Raw genomic sequence first — 21,074 nt, 5'->3', positions numbered from 1 at the left:
ATGCGTGCATTTGAATCCTCTGCGACATCGCTCAATTCGCCATTTACAGTCGCTGTGAACTAGCGAAAAGCACCTGTCGCAAAATTAGGGCTATGTGCGGTTCACCAATGTCCTTTTTCGTTTTCTGTTTTCCCACCTGCGGTTCTCTTTGACTAGTTTTTAGTGTCTACTTTAGTTTCTCATGATTATTCCATCTCTGGAATGGCTGAGGTTGAAATTTCCCGGCCAGCCGAGATCGGCATACTCAGCAGTATCATACTGTGTATAGTGTCTGTCCACAACCGCGGGATGAAGTCTCATACTACAGAACAGGAGGAAAGGGGGGGAGGAGAAGTTGATCAAGGGGTCCGGTTTCATCCTCGTTAAATAAACGAGAGCGCGGAGGAATCTCATGAGGCTTGGCATGAAGATCATCACGGTCCAGCATATGGAGAAACTCGATGTCCTCAACGTGAAACAAAGGATTTGTATCACTGATGTCCATAATATCCTGTGCCACAACAATAGAATTCTACAGCTTATGAAACTATCGATACAGGGGATGGGGGATTCAGCCGTGTCTTGTTACCTGTATTTGATTATTCCTTCTGAGGTATCACCGTGCTCCGGCCTGCTCCACTACCCTTCCTATAGACCTTCTGATATATACAAGGGGCTATTGAATCCTTCTGGAATAGAGACATGAGTCAACGGGGATAGAGCTTATTGAACTTTATGTTCCCCTGTCTATCATCTCCACAGCATGATGCAAGGATTCAATCACCTACAATGCCAGCCCTTAGCCTAGTGTTCTCAATATGTTAGGGGCAGTGCGATGGGTGTACCTACTTGGGCTTGAAAGACATGGCATAGCTTAGGTAATTCTACATACCATACGGACCAAATTGCGTCCCCTATAACATTTAATTTGAAGATTTCTTACACTTGTAGAATGAAGAAAGATTGACGAGATATAATGGCATCATATTACGCCTACGGTGAAAGGGAGTAGGTTGAGCATTCTATGAAGATACAATCTATGTAGAGTAAATATATAGCCGTATACACTCTTGCATTACTGCTTTCCTGGTGTAGGGTGCTGGAGTTGCTGGACTACATTGCAGTCTTTTCAAGCTGCATTTCTATCTTAAAACCAATCATTATCATCATTCATTATGTACAAAAAGCGACATTCTAGACAACCGTATGTACAGCCAAGTCAATCGCTTTAATTAAATGCACTGCCAAAGCTCGAGGAGTCTTGACGAGCTATGCAGCTAGGTCACTGACCCTGATAATCGTGCTGGCCTGTAGATTTACTCTGGTGAGCTTCCTGCTTTGTGTCTCTTGTGACATCGATAAGCACCAAGATGCTGAAGGCCGATTTCTAAGCCTTTGGCGCCGTGACCAATGCCCCCTGATTGCTATCTCCCATTTACTGCCGTGTCTATTTCGTCCAAAATTATATTAAGTGGGGGACCTCGGTCCCGATGGAAGTGGATCATTGCCATGTAAGATGCTCCGTTTATCAGAAGCATATCTCCTGGTCAGGTTGCCCGAAGTTGAACCGAGTGGCTGTCGTTCCTTTATCCAAGTCACGTCCTCAAAGTCGATCATGATAGCATGGCCAAGGCTTTCATTCCACAGCATATTGCGATATTCGAAGTCTCTGTGAACTATACCACGGGACAAAAGGATTTCTCGGAGCTTATCTCATTCCTGGGAGAATAGCGAAGCATTGGCACCGCTTTGCAGTATCAAGGTTTGCATACAGATCCCAGACCAGCTGAGAATCATCATATAGGACATACGCTCTCCATGATACCAATATGGGATGCGAGGATGGAAGCTACCGATGTGAACCGGGATATGATATCCCTGTAACTGCTGTAGAGAGCTATAGATGTCGACTTCCTTTTGCAAATCGTGTTGTTTTCGTTCGGTCGTGGCCTTTATAATCACTGTACATCCGTGAGACAGTAACGTAGCCTTTAGCAGGAAACCCGTTCGACCGCGGATATGTAGCTGTTCGAAGCCCTTGTCCCGGTCTCCACGCAGCTGAGCGTGTAGCCTACGCGTAAACTCGCTCGAATTGATTTGGTGTCTCCCAGAACCGTGTTCATGAACATTTGGGCATTTGGGGTCCAAACGCCCTCTCGTACACAAGCCTCGAAGACACACCATGGTGCAGTAGTGCCTAGTATTCGATCCTGTATTGGAGTTACAGGAGCCAGCGAACTTACTTTGCCCACGGCCTCGGCCCCGTCCTCTGCCTCGCGACCCTCGGCCGCGTGTGGCTGGGGCAGGCGATGGTGACGGCAAATCATCTTCATCGGTGCTACTGCCTCCTGAACTTCCTTGGGGTGTTGTCTGGTTAGGTTGACAACGGCCTCGCGCCCGAGTATGATATGGAGATCGTTCCATGGGTTTCCAGTACGAAGGTTTGTACTCAGAAGACGGGGGGTCTTTTCGGACCGACTCTGGAATATCTTTCAGGACATTAAGATACTCTACCTTCCAAGTGGAGAGGTTCTGCCGGGCAGCATCGAACCAACTCTGGGGTGGGGGTTCGGCGGCCAACGCGTTAAGTGTAAAAGCAAGCACCTGGGCCACGGCGGTTCGATGGAGGTGGTACTTGTCCTCAGGATTGACATCTTTATTAGGTATGCAAAGGTAATAATAGACTACCGTTGGGTCGTCGGCGATATGGAGAAAAATGTAGGCCTCCCCAGTGCAAATGTATCCGTTTCGGACTCCACTGTCAACCATATAAGAGAAGAGCTGTGTGATCACTGCAGCGACTAAGTGGCGGGCATGAAATTCGAACGTATCCCCATCTTTATCAATTGCATCCTGTTCCAGCTCCATTTCATGTAGCCCTGCGATTAAGTCGGCAATTGTCAACTTATGTGGCGCCTTGAATTCCACTGCATAAGCGGGGATTCGCTGCTGATCAGCGGCGACATGCACACAGAATTGATCCGCACGCGGATTCCGTCGTCTTTCAAGGCTGTTTCCTTGCGCATTCGTTCCTATGCCTCGCACTGGTACTGGACGGTGCTGCTGAGGTAAAGAATCATGAAGCTGTATATTCCGCATCGCATCATCTATTGGCCTTTCCGTTAACTCTTCGGGAATTGGCATGCCTTGAAAAATCACTCTTCCTTCAAGTCGAAACTCTCGACTAAGAGTATTGTCCTGCACCAACGCATCAAGGATGTCATCCACAAACCTTTCTATGGTATCCCTCTGAAAATAACGCAATGATTCCTCAGAGAAGATTAGATGCCTCCGGAAGTAGGTGTGGATTTGGTCAAGGAAATTGTTATTCTGAAAGAGGCGCTTGCGAATGAACGTACGATCACGATTCAACTTGTCCCATATCTTCTCCTGTAGCCGAGGGAACTCACTCCAGGGCAAGATGCGCTTGGGGAACAACCTGTTAACAGGAGTTGTGGCATCTCCCTGTGTCCATATCACCTTCGTTTGGACGCGGAGTGCCTGGGAGAGCTTATGACAGCCCTTTAGTAATCCTGGTAACGAGTTCGGCTCGACTTGACGCTCTGCGTCTTTCGCGCGTTGCTCTGCCTCTTTCACGCGTTTCACTACCTCTCGAAACCGCTGCGCTTCTGCAAGCTGACCTCGTAGTTCTGCAATCTCCCCCTCCATGGCGGTTGCAGGTCCCAGAACTAGAGGACTCGAATGGCATCGGTTGGCGACGATCTCTCTATTCTGAGTTAGAGGGTCGATGAACATGTGGGTCCGACCGGCCTTATGGTGTATAACGACCTGGGAGACGAGGTGGGCGTTGATATACGCGGAGGCGTGTTTCGACACGTGACTTCACGTACATATCAACATCCTGCAAAGACTCGGACTCAATCAACGACATTCTTAGTAGAAAGTCATAGGCGGACATCACCTGACCTGGATCAATCTAGAAATATGTGCGAGCCCCCGTGACTGATGCCGATGGAAGTGCCTTCAAGTTATCACAATGCAAAGTTTTCATTTAAGAGGTCGACTGCAGCCCGACGCAATTCTGTCCCGGGGATTCTACTAGTCGGCGACTCGGGGATGGACTACTGTGTGCAGTCTACTGCAATAAACTGACGGAGTAATGCATGACATCAAATGTTCGGCGATCGACTTCCATCCGCCATCGGACTGCCGAACGGAAAGGGAATAGTGGCACAATACGACCATACTTGCTCTGTCGGGTATATATATGACCTCACTACCTTCCAACCACCAGTGGTGCATAACATAAATCAGCCTCAACGCCTATCATAACTTATTCTTTGACCCAGGTATCTCTACAATGCTGACTGAAATCGACCAACTCGAAGTCCATGTCATTGTCAATGACGAGCTGGACCCCATTTCTCCCAGTCCCAATCCTGCCGTGCAGGTAGCCAGCCGGTTTATGGGCATCCCGCTCTCCCCGTTGGACTCCAACACCGAACGAGGCGGTGCGCAGATGGAAATGCGAATGGACAACATCTGTTGCGCCGCGCACGGCATTTCCTTGCTTCTTGTAAAGTTCTCCATTGCTGCGCGGATTTTCCTGCAAAATTATGGAAGAAAGCTGACGATGTCCGACAGATTGCCACCAAGGGCGACCAGAAACACCACTTCCTCTTTGACGCTGGGCCAGAGGGTGCGGTGTGGGAGAGAAATACCAGTCGCCTTCGGACTGAGGTTGGCAAGATAGAGCACGTTGCTCTTTCGCATTATCATCGCGATCACTCTGGTATGAGTGCAATCCACTCGTTGTTGCCCCATGAGCAAGGAACAACTCCCCACTAATACGAAGATTCCAGGTGGTTTGACCCGGGCGATTGAACTCATCGCCCAGAATACCGGCAAGGGGGGAAAGGGACCGGTGGTAGATGTTCATCCGAACCGTCCAGCGTATCGAGGCGTGCAAGCCGATCGACCGATTTCGCTAGAAGCCGATCCCTCGTTCGAGGAGCTGGAAGCCGCCGGAGCCCGTCTGCTCAAGAGCCACCAGCCACATACCGCACTAGACGACTTCTTTCTCATCTCAGGCGAGATTCCGCGCGAGACCAGCTACGAGGATGGCATCTACGGAGGGTTACGCTACAACGAAGACACCAAACAGTGGGAAGAAGACACCCTGATCATGGAAGAGCGCTACGTGATGTGCAATCTGAAGGGTATGTTATATCCCCTGCTTTTCAGTTTTCTTTTTTTTTTTTTTGGTCCGGATTTCTGACGTGCGTTTCTTTCTTGGTTGGTGTAATATAGGCAAAGGTCTTGTTGTCTTCACTGGTTGCGGCCATGCCGGAATTGTGAACACCTGCCGTGATGCAATCAAATTGGGCAATGGTAGCCCTCTGTACTGCGTCGTGGGTGGATATCACCTGGCGGATGCCGACGATACTAAATTACACGCTACGATGGCCGACTTGAAGAAGATGGAGCCCAAGGTACTACTCGCGGGTCACTGCACGGGCTGGCGGTTCAAGTGTCTGATTGCAAGGGAATTACCCAACTGTATGGTCCCGTGTTTCTCGGGGAGCAAGTATACTCTGTAGACCTTTTTAGTTCTAAAGAGGAGAGAATGACATTCATTTCGCTACAAATTATGCACTATCTAAGGACATGCTGGACACCGGATTTCAAAAGGATCTTCGCGTAAAGCTCATGCAACCACACGATAGGCCCCGGCATAGGGGGATTGCTCGTCGTCCCGATACCTTGGAAGAACAGCGACTTAAACTCAAACACGGCCACATTATTCTCTCTATCGATGTGCGAGCCAACCTCGATCAGAGCGTCAAGAGGACGCAACCCTTTGTTCGAGGTTTTGTCCCCGGCCCGGATCAGAATCGACTCGTTGGAACGATTGACCACTTCAAAATTGCCCGCAATATCGGTTCCTACCTTGTAGTCCGACTGGAGAAGCTCAGAAGTAGACCATAGCTGGGGAGAGCTCGACTCGCCTCGGTCGAACCATGTGTGGAGGATTCTCTGTGGGGCAAAGCCTGGGTTATGGAAAGAATCAAGAGTCAGTTACATCATCTGCTACGGAGAGGATAATTTTATGATGCTATGAGGCTTACCAGCTCCCGCCCATATTCCTCCGCAATATCGTTCCAGAAGCTTGTTCGGATCCTCGAGAAGCCGAGGATGGATTTGAGTCAAAGGGACTCTAGCAATATGCAAGTCATGGATGGTGGGATTGCCATTGGGGTTGTATTCCTGGAGGTGTTTCGAGTGGAAGATAGGGTCCGTGGCGGACAAGGGGACGAAATGGATGTCGGACGTGATATAGGATGCAAAAAGTACTATGCAACTGCCTCCAGTGATGGCAGTGCCTGCCACTAACTTGATCAGCTTGAATCTGGGAGCCATGTTCAAATTCTCCAAGGCGGACAAAGCTAAAGCTCGCATACAGGTGGCTGAAAAAGAGTAGATGAGAAAAGGCCGTGGCAGGCTCAAACACACCATAGTTTACTTGGGCTCGGAATCCGACCCCATGGAGCTCGGAAATCCGAATCCGTTGACTAGAGCTTCGTTGGGATCCACAAGGCGGTATCAGATCACCTCTGTGGATGTTTTGCCCCTGGGGATCCTTTTTAATCGTAATTTGGCTTGCACCTCGAAGCTTCATGTTTGTCACCAAAACTACTTTTAGAATAGCTGTTCGATTATAGCTTGGAAGATGACTATACTTTTCCTTGTAGCATATTGGTCATACCCTTAAACAATCGTCATACATGGCTTCAAATCTGTACACCCATTTAACATTTCCATTCTCTTAGGGCTACTGTTTAGGTACACTCTTCCACAAGCTCCTTGAGGACAGCATCAAGGGGCGGGGGAGTCAGGTCCATCGCGCCATAGTCAATGACCCGGTCCGAAAAGTCGGATCCAAAGCCATCCTGGAAGGTCAGCGCGAACAGCAAGCTAAACACAGCCACGCAGTCTCCTTGCTGGATGCTCTTCTTGGCTTGTTCAGCTGAAGCCTTGGCATCGACTGTCTCAACCCGCCAGTCCACCTCGGTGGTACCTGTAGCTCGCTGGGCACTCTCCCACACGTCGCGCTGACTGACCAAGAACGAACTGAAGAAGACCCATTGATTCCGATACCGCTGGACGAAGTGGTCGGGCATGGAAAAGAAGCGGGCCAACGAGGTGCCCACCCAGGACAGGGTGGTGGTGTTGATCGGGACGCGGCCGTCGTCATAGAGGCGGACGGACCGTTTCGCGAGGTCCAGGCCCCAGAAGCCATTCCGGATGTTGAAGTCAAAGAAGAGCCCAGTCACGACGCCGATCCATGCGCTGACCCCGAGTTCTTCGATCAATGCCCGGAAGGGCCGCTGCATCTCCGCCAGGAAGATTTCGCTGTTCAGCCGCTGGTGCATGGGATCAGAGCCGAACTCGGTCGGGATGATGTACGGGACTCGCGCTGCTGCAGCGGCCTTGATTAGGGAGATCTCTTGATTGTAGCCGTCTGGGCTGAGGGTCATGATGAGGACCTCTTGCCCCTCCAGGCACCAGGTGAGAGCGTCCACGTCATCCAGATCAACGGGGTACACCGCAACTCTCTCGTTGAAAGCAGTGCTCGTTCCGGGCCGGATGATCACAGACACGTCGTGGACTCCGGTTGCAAGGAGAGCTGACAGGACCTGGGTTCCCAAAGACCCGGTGGCTCCCACGAGCGTAATGCGGCGTGATTGGGGCCTGATGGCCATGTGGTTTGCTATCTGTGCTCGGGAGGAAGTGTGACCAGTGGATGTTAAGATAGAGAAGCCTGCGAGAAGCAGGGTCACTGGCTAGCAGTTGGAATGTACAGATGAGGGAAAATGTCGTGGGGAGGCGAAGTCATTATATTACATGGCGGTATATGGAGTATTCATGGCACTACGGACCGTCGGGGGAGGAGATCACATTGCGTTCACTCCTGCCAGGTACTCAACCTCCCTCTCTCTTTTCATCCAATTAATGTGGCTTAGTGGAATAGACTATAGTACAGCTGGGTAGCCCCGTGTTTTAACCTTTCTCAACGGTCGTGCAGAACGCCAAGCCCCTTTTGACTCACAATTTGCCCTACTTGCACCAATCCATCCGAATAGTGGCAGCTCTCAACTTGCCCAAGCACAACGTTGATCGTGCATATTTCCAATCGCAGCCTTAATGAAAGATTTAATGCTCCCTCACTAGGTCTAGGCGGTACTAAACCGCATGATCCATTCCTTGGCTTGACTACTGCCATATTTAATAGAGCTTCGGCTTCTGGAAGTATTGCGGTTACCGTGCATATCCAGTTCCGGTCAAACATTGAGTCCAGAAGCACGAATCCATAGGGAAAGTAGGGCCGCAGGTACGGCAGACTAAATCGAGCTAAAATAATACCAACTTTATAAGTATCAACGTACTTTATATTAACGTATTATATACTTTAATTAATTTTTAAGTTCCGGATTATTAACTAGCCCAGGTCTGAGATAGTGGCTGTCTTTCAGAATCTGTCCAAAAGAAATGCCAGTACTAGATTTAGGGGTGTCGGTACTAGGTGTTTGGAGTAGACTGGCATATGGCTAGGCTAGGTTAGGTCAATAAGGTCAGTTATACCTAACTGTCAGGTTATGGCTAGGTTAATAGAACTTCGATACCCAATCACGATTAACCGCGGTTACCCTACTTTTAACCTTAGCCGGGGTCGGTTAGATTAGGTTATGGCACTCTAGAACTTTAGGGCTCCCATTACTAGATTACCGAGCTGTTCTTAGCGTTATTTCTCTAATTTTTGGAACTACGGAAATGCTGCCTCTTGATTCGGCATGAATATAGTCATTTATGTAGGATATGATCAGTGCTTTGGATCTTGGAACATCCTATGCCCGTATTCAGTTTGGTGGAGTTCTAATGCATTAGAGGATAGTGGCATTGGATAACCTTAAATATATGTACAGTGGATAGCTATTCGCAAACTTTGGGTAATATTGACCGACTTTTACCTTGTATTCAGGTGCACTGGGATGGTAAAAATGAGGCTTACTCTCATCTGAGCCTGTAGGCTTATAGTATCATGTTATTGGCTTGTTACAAATTGTACAAGCAGTTACAACTGTCTCGCACAGTCAGCACCTTTCTCTCCTCTCCCATGTCCATGGCGTATCTCCAAAATATACCAATTGCATACTTCCAAACAAAGGAGTAGTCACATTAGCATACCAGAGAAGCCGCTCACGCCCACTATTCTACGGATTCACGGCCCCCTTGAATCTCCTACGTGGGTCGTATCGTACTCTCAAGCTCTGTAGTTTGGCAACATGAGGGCCCCATATCTGTATGCCTGGTTAGTGACTGAACATAGCGTTAAACAGTGGAGCCATACCTTCGTCGGAGCATGATAGTCCTCGATACCGTTGGGTAGCACATGGACGTCCGTACTACTTTCTAAGACATTGGATGGAGCCTCGATAGCGAGATCGCGAGCCAGCTTCTCCTTGCTTGGCCCAGCGTCCGCAGGGCATCCGGTACCGAGGAGCAGAATATGCTTCGCACCCTTGGGACGTGGCCAGGCAGAGCTCGCACTGCCTGCCGCTGGATCCCGCTAAATCCATCAGAATGCGTTCCAATAGGCGGGCTCTCTAAGCAGTTGAACACTTACCGAGCTCAGCAGCTCGAAGATAAGATATGTGCAATCGCCGAACGACTCGTCGACCTTTTGGACCTCCTCGAACCATTTAATCGCTTTGGTGACGGTCTCTTTCCGTATTTCCTGCAACAGCAGCGGCTGCCAGAACTGTTTCATAGTGCCTTTGACGATACCGGCCTTGTCTGTTCCAGATCATCGTCAGTATCTGCTGTTCCTTGTTAACGTCTGGAGTTATACCTTGCAAATTGGCAACGCCGGCGAGCGTAGTAATCTTGGTCTGGTCAATCGCCCCAGGGATATCCAATGCCCACCGAAACGCTTTTCGACCGTGCTCTTCCCCATTAGCATCGAAAGAATGGATTACCAACATATCCGAGTCGGTGCCAATCGACTCAAGCAGTCGGCCCTTGACCACATACAGAAACATAGTGATCTTGGGATCGACCGGTTGTGCAATGAAGTTCTCAATGCCCTCTGCGACCTCCTCCAGTCTCTCGCGAGGGACCAGGATCGGACCCGCCCAGACATTCTGCGGATAGCGGAAGACTCTGAGTTTCACCTGGGCCAGCACTGGAAACGAATAAAGCACACTTAGTACAGTTCTCTACACCCTTCAATATGGAAACATGCGCCACGAAAAGGACATAGAACAGACATACCGCCAAATCCACCCCCGCCACCACGCAGTGCCCACAGCAAGTCCGGCTCTGTTGACGCCCAGACCACCGAGCCGTCGTACTTGACCACTTTCGCATCCAGCATGTTTTCAGCGTCAGAGATGCAGCCATACTCGCTGGAAAGCCAGGAATAGCCACCGCTGACGATGGTTCCCGCGACGCCTACACAAGGCGTGCGAGCTCCCACGACTGTTGTTTTTATGGGACAATCCTTGATCAGCGTTTATATTTCTTTTTTGTTTATTATTTTTGATTTTTTGGAGAATGAAGTCTAAATTCTTGGAGGACAGGTTCTTACTTCCATATTGTGGCGCCGCCTTAGCCAGCTTGCGATACACAGCGGACCATGTCTGACCGGCACCAATGGTCACCACCTCGGCTTGCGGATCAAAGTGGAAGTCATCGAACGCCGAGGTATTCACCACGATGTCCTTGGCGGAGGCAGAGCTGAATCCCTGGCCGTAAATCGCAAAGTCCAAGCTCGTGGTGTACAGATAGCTGATGGCCTTGGCCAGGGCTTCGACCGAGGTGGGCCGGATTGCCAGACGGGGGCGTGCCTGCTTCTGGGCTGCCCATGTCTGGATGCTTGCCTCATAGTCCGGGGACTGGGGAGTAATTATCTCATCCGGACGTAGCAGGGAGCACAATGTGGTGAAGGGGTCTGCGGCTGCGCTTGTTCCTGATGCAGCCATGATGAGGTATTGTCTGAAATAGGAGTATGGAGCTGGGAGACAGGTGGGGAGGGGAGGGTCTAGTTTAATGGAGAGCTATGAATGAGGTTGCATGTGGAAAATATGGAGGCTGGTGAATCTGTCTTCTAATAGATACAACCCTGGAATGAAGATCAGTCCTGCATGCATGGTTCTGCGAGACTAGCAGATTGTCTAGCAGATCTTCTAGTCGTACATCTCCTGCTCGCGCTATGCAGATATCCGTAATCGTCATCGCAACAAATGCACCACTTCTGAGCTTTGACTCTTCTGTGGAAGATGGAAATGTAGTTTCGTGGATCACTGGTTTGAAGACAATTCTGTAGGGCTAGTGGGGTGAGTCTCGGGAAGCCATTACCATTTTGAGTCGGATATCCGAGTTCATCGGATATCCGAAAGCCAGCATGAAACAGTGTCAGTCATGTTATTTAATCCAAATCCATTCCCTCTTTTCACAAACTCATTTTTGCTGCCATATCATTACTGCGGCCGGCTTTTCCACCAGTAGGTAGGTGGAATATCCTCACGGATCCCTATTACGCAGGAGCACGAGCACCGATTCTGATATCCAAGAACACAGCAGAGACTCAATCAGCACACATCATCCAAACTGCTTTTCGCCAAAATGCACTCTACAGACGACGCAGGCTTCACCGTGCACTGCGCCGACCTCAAGTGGCTCCCCCTCGCTCCCGGAGTCGAGATCAAGGTCGTCAAGCTTGTCCCCGAGACAGGCGAGAACACAATCATGGTGCGGGCCCAGCCAGGGGGTCTGCTTCCACGACACCGCCACCTTGACAGTGCAGAGATCTATGTTCTCAAGGGTACCGGAGCCCATCCTCAGACTGGTGCCTACGCGGCAGGCGACTACATCTCGGAGGCTAAGGGGGCGCTTCACGACCCGCTGCCTTTTGATTGCGAGACCGAGCTGCTGATGGTCAGTCGTGGTGCGTCTGTGTTCTTGGCAGATGATGGGTCGGATATGTTTACCATGGATGTTGCTATGTTGCAGGGTTTGGTGGATGCGGCGGAAGCCTAGGAGTTGCACAAACGAAACACAGAGAACATTTCTCTCTTTTTCTGTCTGTCTTTTTGCTTTTCAGGAAGCAGCGGAACATTTCATCAAACTGATGATTTGGATTCATCCTCACAGCCTTCATGAGAAGCTCATCCCCAAGTTACAGATAATGGAGCATTAACACTGGGTGGGAATATGAGGGGATCTGTGGGAGGTCCGAGAACTCCAGCCTGATACTATGTACATAACTACATACTGGATAATCTGTACCGAATACAAAGCACGATTCTAATGTTACTTTCACCTAGTGGCACTTGCTACCCGCGTCATGCATTTGTTGCCTACTAATCTGGAGGCCTAGCAGCCTGCCCCTAGCTGTGGGCATGATGCAGGCAGACTTTGACAGAGGCTTAGTCCGGAATAATGCCGTGTGTCGGTCCCTGTCTGGGCTAGGCCAACTCCGGAGGCTTTGTCCAGCTTGATACCGCGGTCAAAACTTGCCTCCGTTCCTGGAATGACCAGGCACATCCTATCCGACTAGCCACGGATAGAAACCGGAGGTCACACCCCCCAATGTACCCTTTGTCCGCACGATCAGCTGCGGCCCAGCATATTGTGATAATGCAAGCCCAGCTGAGGTTGCATCACACCACAGGCATAATACAAAGCTCACGGAGCTCCGGACTTCCGACTGGTTTGGTGGTGGCGTACTGCAGACCGAGAATAAAGAATTGCCTCATCCTGCTGCACTATGGTATAATGATCTGTTGTTCTCTGCCTACTGGAGTATACCTGTAGCGCAAAACCGGTATACAAAGACAATCAATCAATCAGGCTAGGAATATTGTTCAACGGGCGGTACGGATTTCCCCGGGGCTAGCCCCAGAGTAACCCATGAAAAAAGCAAGGTTCGCCGCACACCTTGATTGTTGCGGGATGCAAGCGCACTGGCCTTGTTTTAGGAGATTCTCCGCAAGGTATGTACTTTCCACGAAGGGCCACCAGGCGCGGGAGACAAAGAAAATGATGGTTTGTGGATCTACGGTCAAAGCGGAGATGCTTGCCCTGCAGTTGTCAGGGCTGATCTGTGGTAGGAAAGGAGTATGAAGGGACGAGTGGGATCCTGAGGAAGCATATTGCTGGCGAGAAAGTTTAATAGGCTGGCATACGGATGGATGTTGGGCTTCATCGAGTTCAAGGCAATCTCTTTTACATCTGAAAGAACGCCTCACCATCGTAGAATAGGGTATTGATGGAAGGGATTATGCAGGTAAGATGGGCACAGCTTGCAACAGTACGGATAGATGCGCTGTATATAGAGCTAGGAGAAATAGATTGCTAGACAAAGAAGCATAGATTGGACAAATAACAAATAAAGAATCAACGAACTATACAACCTCACATATGAAAGAATAAGTCTGTGCAGACTGCATCTGTACATCAATTAACGATCTAAACACTAATACTCCTCGCCAAGTTGAAGCACAGATAAATTAAGATAGCTGGTCAGAAAGACAAGGCCAGAAGCTTATCCCACGCTGATTCAACTTTCCGCAAGCTGGCACGCAGAGCCAATCATCGTGTGTTAAGAAAAACGAGGCTGCCGGGTGTCAAAGAAAAGATACGACGCTGATTCAGTGCCGTGCATAAGGCCGAGTTAACCAAGCCAACCGACCAACAGGATCCTCTGGAATCTGAATTGCGAGTGATCAAATGCGAGAAAATGGATGATTTCTCTGGATGTGCAATCTGGAGCTTCTGTTTCATTAAGATACTGATTGTATCGGATCATCATGCCTGCTTCCGACCTGAAAGAGATAGTCTACGGAACGTCGTACCGAAGACCTTCCACGTCCATCCCTTTCACCAGCTCTGGGTATTTGTCGATGAAGACCGACGTTAGCCCCCAGCCACTGCGGTCTAGGAAGGTCTCGAAGAATTCAGGCTTCACAAACATGTTCTCGTCATCATCCCAATCCCAGATGCTCACGGAGGACGGCCACCGCACTCTACATGAGCTGATCCCATATCTATAGACCTCTATAAGATCAATTGCAGATCGACTTTCCAGATAGTTGACCCGCAGCTGGGGCCACAAAAAGAAAACAAATTCTGGGTGTTGATGCTGCCGTACCTGTCCTGCCACGGGTTGTAGAAATGATGGCATGTTAGCAAACGTGAGCGGGGTCGGGTTGGCCCGCCATCTAACAAAAGAATACATAGTCCAGCTTAATGCCAGACGGTCAGGTTCTCGGAGGCTCAACCGCCGAAGCAGTCGGTTGATCTGATCTGCCAGCCAGTTACGTCTGGAGCCATGCAGGAGGTCGAACGGAGATGGTAGCAGAGGTAGCTTGTGGACGGTGTCGGACAGAGCGGACCACCCAGACCAATTCCCACTATTGGCAGCCATCTGAGTGTAATCCTTGTGGGTCATCAGGGGATACATGTCTGGCCCTGGTGTGGGGTGCATGCTGGGCATCAGAGGTATGTCGATAATTGGTGAGGGTGAACTGCGAGTCTCTGACCCCACGGGCCACGTGCTCATCATCAATGGAGCTGTGAGGCCGTCGGTAGTTGACCTGAGACCTGCAGAATCTGTGCCATTGACGGTCCAGCCGGAGAGATTCTGCATTCCCGGATCGACCAATGTTATGTCACTTCGTGGGCTACCAGCCGATGTCGTCAGGGCCCATGGTGCTGAGAAAGAATTGGTCGTCATCGACGTAGAAGAAAGGGTTCGATGTACCCCCGTTGCGCTGTTGCCTTGAACCTCCCAGTCCTGGAACAGGCGACGAAGGTGTTCCTGTCGAGCATGAAGAAGCTCGTTCTCTCGTCTCACGCAGTCGACGGTGTGCATACAATTCCGGATCAATTCATTGCCATGATTCTTGTCGCAATAGGCCACCCGCTCCTCTAACGCTCTCATGCGGTTCTCCCGCTTCTCTCGGAGATTTTGTTGCGCTCGTCTATCGCGCAAGCGTTTTCTTTCAGACGAAGTGGCCGATGCATTGTGGCGTGTGGAGGACATTGTCTATTGGCCTATATATTGACCTGTCAGACGGTAGAGCAGAAGACAGTTGAAAGAGAGACAAGTCGTACCGGGACGTTGGACGAACACGGGGGTGACCGCGAATAAAGAAGGGTTGCGGAGCCTTGACCCGCTCCAGGGTCCATTGGATTCTCGCCCATGATGGACACCAGCTCTAATCTTCAAAGAGTTAACAGCCTGAGGTGGCCATCGCCCTCGTTGGATCCGCCAGACAAAGAACTGGCCCAAAAGGGTTATCCCTCGTACAACAACCTGTAGGGCACTTGGCCTGTTTGGGCATGACACGGCCCCTAATCCTGATCAGGCAACAGCTGGCCTAGATGGGACGGAACACACTGGATCCGGAGGACAATGAACCAAGAAAAAAGAAATGACTTACGCTCAGGCCCGGTTTCGAACGGGTGACCGTTCTTCCGGCGGTCGGCCTCGCTAACCTCCGACGGGCCGACAGTGTCCGTCCGACGCGCGGAAAACATCGGTGATTCCAATGCTGCTGGCCGATGTATATAGCCAAACTGCACTGCCCTTCGTAAAATTCGTAAAGCCTTCGCGTTCGTCGGAAACTATACGCCGACCTCGACCCCAAATTTAGAATACATGCGGACTTGCAGCTGGGCGCCTAAAGCATCATGACGCGAGTGCATACCTTTCTCGTTTCCAATGCCCATCATCGTGAACTGAGTCAGAGAAGCGATCGGAGAAGAATGCCTTTAAATACGAGCCCTCAATCAGGATTTCCTCATCATGTTACATACATGTATACTTCATGAATACAACTCTTGTGTACAGTCTATTATTGACGAATTCTAATTGTTTAATTTGAACACCCACCTCCATACTATGGCACACACGGATGTTCTCATCGTCGGAGCAGGGCCAACGGGCCTCGTTCTCGCTCTATGGTTAATTCGCCAAGGTGTCAACGTGCGCATTATCGACAGATCAGAAGCCAAGGCATCCACGTCGCGAGCGATGGCAATCCACGCCCGCACCCTCGAGCTGTATCGCCAGCTCGACCTCACCGAAGATGTGGTTGCAAACGGCCATAAGATCGCAGCGACCAATATATGGGCCGGCGGAGTCCATCGCTCCCATGTTCCGTTTGGTGATCTTGGTACGGGCCTCACGCCCTACCCGTTCATACACATATATCCCCAGGATCGGCATGAACGATTGTTAGAGGCGCGATTGAACACAATGGGCGTGCATGTCGAGCGCAACCGCGAATTGATCGATTTTCAAGAGCAGGGGTCAATTATCACAGCACGACTCAGGGACCTTACAAAATCTCACATCAACAATGGCGACATCGACACTTGCGAAGCAAGTTTCATCGTTGGTTGCGACGGCGCTCATTCTGCCGTCCGCCAGAGCTGCGGGATCGGTTTCGAAGGGGCTACATACTCAAAGCTGTTCTATGTAGCTGACATCGAGGGTAGCGGACCCAGTTTCAACGGTCAAGCGCATTTGAGTCTCAATGACGGGCAATTTTTCTTGCTCATGGCGTACGACAAGGACCGCCGTGCACGACTCAACGGTGCCGTCGATGAAAGCGCACTGACGAAGGACATTTCCGACCTCACGCTCGACGACGTTGCGCCAGACTGCGGCAAGGCTGTGGGCATCACGATCGATAAGGTGAACTGGTTCAGCACCTACCATGTGCACCACCGTGTGGCCGAAGCCTTTCGCAGCGGAAGGGCTTTCCTTGTCGGGGACGCGGCGCACATCCACAGTCCGGTCGGAGGACAAGGGATGAACACCGGGATCGGCGATGCCATTAACCTCGCCTGGAAGCTTGCAGCAGTGATTCAGGACAAAGCGGATATGTCTCTCCTCGATAGTTACGAAGCCGAGCGCCGTGCGTTCGCATCACTGCTGGTGAACACAACGGATACGGCATTCAACGCTATTGCCTCGGAGGGGTATCTGTCTTATTTTATTCGGACATGGTTCATCCCCTATGTGTCTCCTATTATGTCCAAGTTTGACTTCGTGCGACAAAGAATGTTCCGTGGCGTGTCTCAGATCATGCTAAATTATCGGGATAGTGCGCTGTCGGCGGGCTCGGCTGGTACCATCCAAGGAGGTGACCGTATCCCTTGGGCTCCCGTGGGCGAACTCGATAATTTCCAGAGCTTGGAGGAGATTACATGGCAGGTCCATGTATATGGTGAAGCCAAAGATGGTCTGAAAGAGTGGTGTCAGTCCAAGGAAATTCCCCTGCATGTATTTCCTTGGGATACCAAATATCAGTCGGTCGGCCTGGGAAAAGATGCAGCATATTTGGTCCGGCCGGATACGTATGTTGCAGTGGCGGAGCCCTCTGGCCTACCGGAACGATATGATCAATATTTGAACGATAACAAACTCCGACTATAAACAACACTCTTGCAGGATTTGTTCCAATTTGCCTACGATTTGCACCTCGCAGTTCTGTGTATTTGCATTTGCAAGAAGGCGTGCTTGGCGTTCTGGTTCTCTGGTCACTTATTAATGTGCTGTTATGATATATGGCTAGACGATACTCTCTATTCTACAAACGAGAATGTACATCAACCTCCTTTGTATCGTTAATCCTTGGTATGCGACGAGCATCCTCCTCCTCATAAGCCTTTTTCCACACCTCTTGGACCTAAATATCTGTGTTAGCATCGGAGGTAGAGCGAAGCATGATTGTAAACTTACATTATAGTGATATAGCCAATCGTGAGCATCCGTCCATTTATTCTGGACATTGGCCACTACAATCTCGTCAAAGGAGGTTAGGTCCTTGATTGCGGTATCGGATCTCCCGAAGCCATCCAGAATATCATACTGCGGCAGTTAGTAGACCGACATAACACCAGGCTTGAGCGCATACCATGTCCTTGTAATGTGGCGATCGGACTTTATCATACAGAGCCAAAGCATTGCTGACCGGAAGGTCGCGTTCATGTGCCCATGTCACTGCGCGGGCGAGCACATACGCGTCTTCCAATGCGAATCCTGCTCCAGCGCCTGGATCATGTTAGACTACGATATGTCCAAGTAGTAGAGAACATACCAAAGGCTCCAGATAACGCTATTTTACAGTTAGCTATGCTGACACCACTGACCAACAGCATTTACTCACGATGAGATGCATCCCCAATCAAAGCAATAGAACCATGTGAGACGACCTTTGACAGACGCGGTCCTGCGAAGAGAGGAAACTTCTTCACTTCTCCCACTTTACTGAGGACGTCTTGGATAATTGGTCCAAAGTCCTATTCCATTCCAATGAACATTGATCTATGCTGACTAGCTGAGAAATACTCACCTTATATAACGCTATAAACTCCTCCGCACTAGCATCTTGCCCCCAACTGACCGTCTGCCTGGTCTCTGGGAGGTCCGTTCTTGCCGTTACCTCGTATATACCCTTATTGAGATTGCATGTATATACCCACCTGGTTGGACCATGCCAGAAGGTCACAGCGTCTGGAAAGTTGGGGATGCTCAAAATGTCGCTCGCGTTGACTAGGGCCCGGAAGGCCGTTGTACCGGTATAGCCGATATGATGGTCGGGGAAAGAGAATTGGCGGACAACCTTGGATACTCAGGTCTACCATCACACTAGATAGAATAGTGATAAAAACTTACCGATCGAACACCGTCAGCTCCTATGAGAAGATCTACTTCATCGACATGTCCATCCTCAAAGCGCAACAACAATGCCTTGTTCGGCAATTCCCGGATCTGAACAAGGCGACTCGAAAGCCGTAGCTTTGTTTTATCTACAGCCTTCAACAGCGCTTGTTGAAGTACAGAGCGTAAGGCCCTGGCATGCTTATGCCGAGGGGGCGTGTCCTGTTGTCCACTGGACTGAAGTAATTCTCCCGTTCGGCCATTGCTGGTTTTCGTTACTATTGTTCGAATGTAGGGGGAGATCGACTAACCGATGTTGCACGGAGTGGCCATCTGCGGCGCTGAACACACTGTCCCGATCGATATTATCGTATACACCCAACGCGTCTAACATGCGCCAGGTGTTCCGCTGGATACTGATGCCAGCACCGACCTCACGCAACTCTCGAGCTTGCTCGTAGATGTGGAGATCAACGAAGGGGAGCTTTTGAAATTCAATAGCCGCTCCTAGGCCTGCTGGGCCGGCGCCGATGATTGCCACTCTTAGCTTCGGTTTGTTGTCTGCGTTTGACATGCTGATAGGAGCTGTTCTGTGTGATTTTAATATTCGATTTTCTAAACAGTTGCAGAAGTGTTGTAGTGAGCGCGAGGGCTACCCAATACAATTCATATAAATTCGACAAACAATGGCGTCATTTTAAGGGAGTGTCCCTCATTGTGCTACCAGGCAAGTAAGGATTGCTTCCGTTGTATAGACCCGCACGATACCAGAGGGCTTATAAATCGAGGACGGAATTCGACCTGGAAAGTGTGAGCGCTGTGGAATTTGTGCGGTGTTCAAAATCCACGGAGATAAGAGGAATGGCGAATTTAACCCGCATCTGACGTGCATGCCACAGAGCTAGCCCGCCTTCAACCGACCCAATGACAATCAGTCGAGCACTTAGTACGAACTTGTGCAATTTCTATGTTCTACGCGAGTCGAACGGGGAATTATAGATTGTGTGTTGTACTTATATATGGAGAGCGAATTTGTGGTACGCCTATATCGTATATTCTTAGGTTATTGGGTCGCAAAACGAGACCCTATCACTATACATTCGTTGATAACATACTCAACCTCACATACGGGAGATAGAATGCACCCAATACTTACTAGCAATGTCCCCCTTTACCCGTCTGCCCACTCGCATTCAAAGTCCTGTATCCTCGAGATATTGAGACCAGGGTCTTTGTTCAACCGGTCGAGTGCAGTCAGGAACAAGGTCGACAGACGGACGGCCCCAGGTGGTTCGACTTTGTATATCACTTGACATTTACCATACAGGAGAGCTAGGCCTAATGAAGTCCGCGAGATGGAACTCAGACTACCTGCCACCATCTCCTCCACCTCCTCTTGCTGGGAATCTATGTTCGCCGCATTCATGGCGTCTCCGATCAGGACGGTAAGAGACCAGGCCTTTGGGCGTAGTAGCTTATTCGATTCTCTAGACACGGCGACAAGATGAGAAACCGTAGCGTTGAGCAGGACTCTTGTTTTCTCGGAGATTTCACACCGGTCATGATGGACCTGAAAGTAGCTCTTCCAGATCTCCGTCGCTCGGGCATGGAGATTTAGAACGTCTTCATCGGTTTCCCATTGATAGGTCAATGGAGAGCCAAGGTCGAGTCCACCCTCGACGTGCAGGACGGGTACATCGGCAAGGATGAGGGGTTTCCCATCGGCCAGTCGATGGAGGCAGTCGTTGGAGAAGTTCCTCCAGCCTGAATGCCCCGTCATGCGGGCGCGGAAAATGTGGAGGCCACAGCGGGTGTAGTCTTGTATGTTGAGGCAAGACAGCTCGCAGTCCTGCATGGTCATGGTGATCAACAGATCCACATTCCGTGGAGGAGGTTGAACAAGATGGGATCGGATTTGCATCAGAAAGTCGGCGTGGTGCGGCCAGATTAGTGGTACAAGGGGGGTGGTCAATAACGGAGTTGGCCAGGCACTTGGGGCAGGTGTTGAACCTTCTTCAATTGAGTCACGGAATTCGCTGGCACGGTCCCATTCGGCGAGTCCTATTTCGGTATAGCAGAAGGACATATTGGGATTCCAGGTGAAGTTGGGTTTGTCTTCCCATGCTTCGATCATCTTCCGGTAGCTCGGCAGATAACTTGACTCGAAACTCTTGGAGTTGAGGATTTGGGCGTCGATGGGTTGGCTGAGCAGGTCTTGTCTCAGTACGATTGTCTTCTTTTGGTACTTCCAGTCCATGAAGCAGAGTTCGGATATACACCATGCTCGTTGAAGATAATCGTCTCCCTGGGTTCTGATGCTGAGAATGAAATCGCAGGATGCGATCAGCGAGGGAAGCTGTCGGAGCCCTTCTTTAAAGCATAACTTCTCGGCAGGTGT

At 50.2% G+C, this 21,074-nt stretch overlaps 9 protein-coding genes across 9 annotated transcripts; 3 read left to right on the top strand and 6 right to left on the bottom strand.

Annotated features, from left to right (window-relative positions):
- Window positions 1-1,424: 1,424 nt before the first annotated feature.
- Window positions 1,425-3,663, bottom strand: BDV37DRAFT_296485 (uncharacterized protein). The gene is made up of 4 exons (XM_032090123.1): window positions 3,158-3,663; window positions 2,223-2,980; window positions 1,725-2,189; window positions 1,425-1,691 (listed from the first exon to the last, which is right to left on the bottom strand). Exons 1-4 carry the CDS (start codon window positions 3,646-3,648, stop codon window positions 1,447-1,449), a joined length of 1,959 nt encoding a protein of 652 aa, XP_031945647.1. The 5' UTR covers window positions 3,649-3,663; the 3' UTR covers window positions 1,425-1,446.
- Window positions 3,664-4,300: 637 nt separating this feature from the next.
- Window positions 4,301-5,540, top strand: BDV37DRAFT_296482 (MBL fold metallo-hydrolase; the record flags this gene model as incomplete). The annotated part of the gene is made up of 4 exons (XM_032090122.1): window positions 4,301-4,516; window positions 4,585-4,732; window positions 4,803-5,159; window positions 5,251-5,540. 4 exons carry the CDS (start codon window positions 4,301-4,303, stop codon window positions 5,538-5,540), a joined length of 1,011 nt encoding a protein of 336 aa, XP_031945646.1.
- A 55-nt stretch (window positions 5,541-5,595) lies between these two features.
- Window positions 5,596-6,360, bottom strand: BDV37DRAFT_279269 (uncharacterized protein; the record flags this gene model as incomplete). Its single annotated transcript, XM_032086297.1, has 2 exons — window positions 5,596-5,990; window positions 6,069-6,360. The coding sequence occupies 2 exons, from the start codon at window positions 6,358-6,360 to the stop codon at window positions 5,596-5,598; spliced, it is 687 nt and encodes a 228-aa protein (XP_031945645.1).
- Window positions 6,361-6,779: 419 nt separating this feature from the next.
- Window positions 6,780-7,703, bottom strand: BDV37DRAFT_279268 (uncharacterized protein; the record flags this gene model as incomplete). The annotated part of the gene is made up of 1 exon (XM_032086296.1): window positions 6,780-7,703. The coding sequence occupies one exon, from the start codon at window positions 7,701-7,703 to the stop codon at window positions 6,780-6,782; it is 924 nt and encodes a 307-aa protein (XP_031945644.1).
- A 1,509-nt stretch (window positions 7,704-9,212) lies between these two features.
- BDV37DRAFT_296480 (FAD-binding oxidoreductase) lies at window positions 9,213-11,249 on the bottom strand (the record flags this gene model as incomplete). The annotated part of the gene is made up of 6 exons (XM_032090121.1): window positions 10,589-11,249; window positions 10,273-10,479; window positions 9,851-10,183; window positions 9,626-9,795; window positions 9,350-9,568; window positions 9,213-9,299 (listed from the first exon to the last, which is right to left on the bottom strand). Exons 1-6 carry the CDS (start codon window positions 10,980-10,982, stop codon window positions 9,213-9,215), a joined length of 1,410 nt encoding a protein of 469 aa, XP_031945643.1. The 5' UTR covers window positions 10,983-11,249.
- Window positions 11,250-11,495: 246 nt separating this feature from the next.
- On the top strand, window positions 11,496-12,246 carry BDV37DRAFT_239364 (RmlC-like cupin domain-containing protein). The gene has a single exon (XM_032080952.1). It carries the CDS (start codon window positions 11,626-11,628, stop codon window positions 12,037-12,039), a length of 414 nt encoding a protein of 137 aa, XP_031945642.1. The 5' UTR covers window positions 11,496-11,625; the 3' UTR covers window positions 12,040-12,246.
- Window positions 12,247-13,362: 1,116 nt separating this feature from the next.
- Window positions 13,363-15,437, bottom strand: BDV37DRAFT_239363 (bZIP transcription factor). Its single transcript, XM_032080951.1, has 2 exons — window positions 15,118-15,437; window positions 13,363-15,057 (listed from the first exon to the last, which is right to left on the bottom strand). Exon 2 carries the CDS (start codon window positions 15,044-15,046, stop codon window positions 13,841-13,843), a length of 1,206 nt encoding a protein of 401 aa, XP_031945641.1. The 5' UTR covers window positions 15,047-15,057; window positions 15,118-15,437; the 3' UTR covers window positions 13,363-13,840.
- Window positions 15,438-15,625: 188 nt separating this feature from the next.
- BDV37DRAFT_193103 (putative FAD binding monooxygenase) lies at window positions 15,626-17,972 on the top strand. The gene has a single exon (XM_032079707.1). It carries the CDS (start codon window positions 15,908-15,910, stop codon window positions 17,447-17,449), a length of 1,542 nt encoding a protein of 513 aa, XP_031945640.1. The 5' UTR covers window positions 15,626-15,907; the 3' UTR covers window positions 17,450-17,972.
- BDV37DRAFT_193096 (FAD-dependent oxidoreductase) lies at window positions 17,527-19,492 on the bottom strand. Its single transcript, XM_032079706.1, has 8 exons — window positions 18,988-19,492; window positions 18,692-18,941; window positions 18,369-18,638; window positions 18,183-18,315; window positions 18,114-18,131; window positions 17,931-18,067; window positions 17,756-17,884; window positions 17,527-17,702 (listed from the first exon to the last, which is right to left on the bottom strand). Exons 1-8 carry the CDS (start codon window positions 19,248-19,250, stop codon window positions 17,604-17,606), a joined length of 1,299 nt encoding a protein of 432 aa, XP_031945639.1. The 5' UTR covers window positions 19,251-19,492; the 3' UTR covers window positions 17,527-17,603.
- Window positions 19,493-21,074: the final 1,582 nt, after the last annotated feature.

Source organism: Aspergillus pseudonomiae, assembly GCF_009193645.1.
Source record: "Aspergillus pseudonomiae strain CBS 119388 unplaced genomic scaffold BDV37scaffold_7, whole genome shotgun sequence".
In the NCBI taxonomy this organism is placed as follows: domain Eukaryota; kingdom Fungi; phylum Ascomycota; class Eurotiomycetes; order Eurotiales; family Aspergillaceae; genus Aspergillus; species Aspergillus pseudonomiae.
This window is presented reverse-complemented; position numbering and strand designations above follow the sequence as displayed.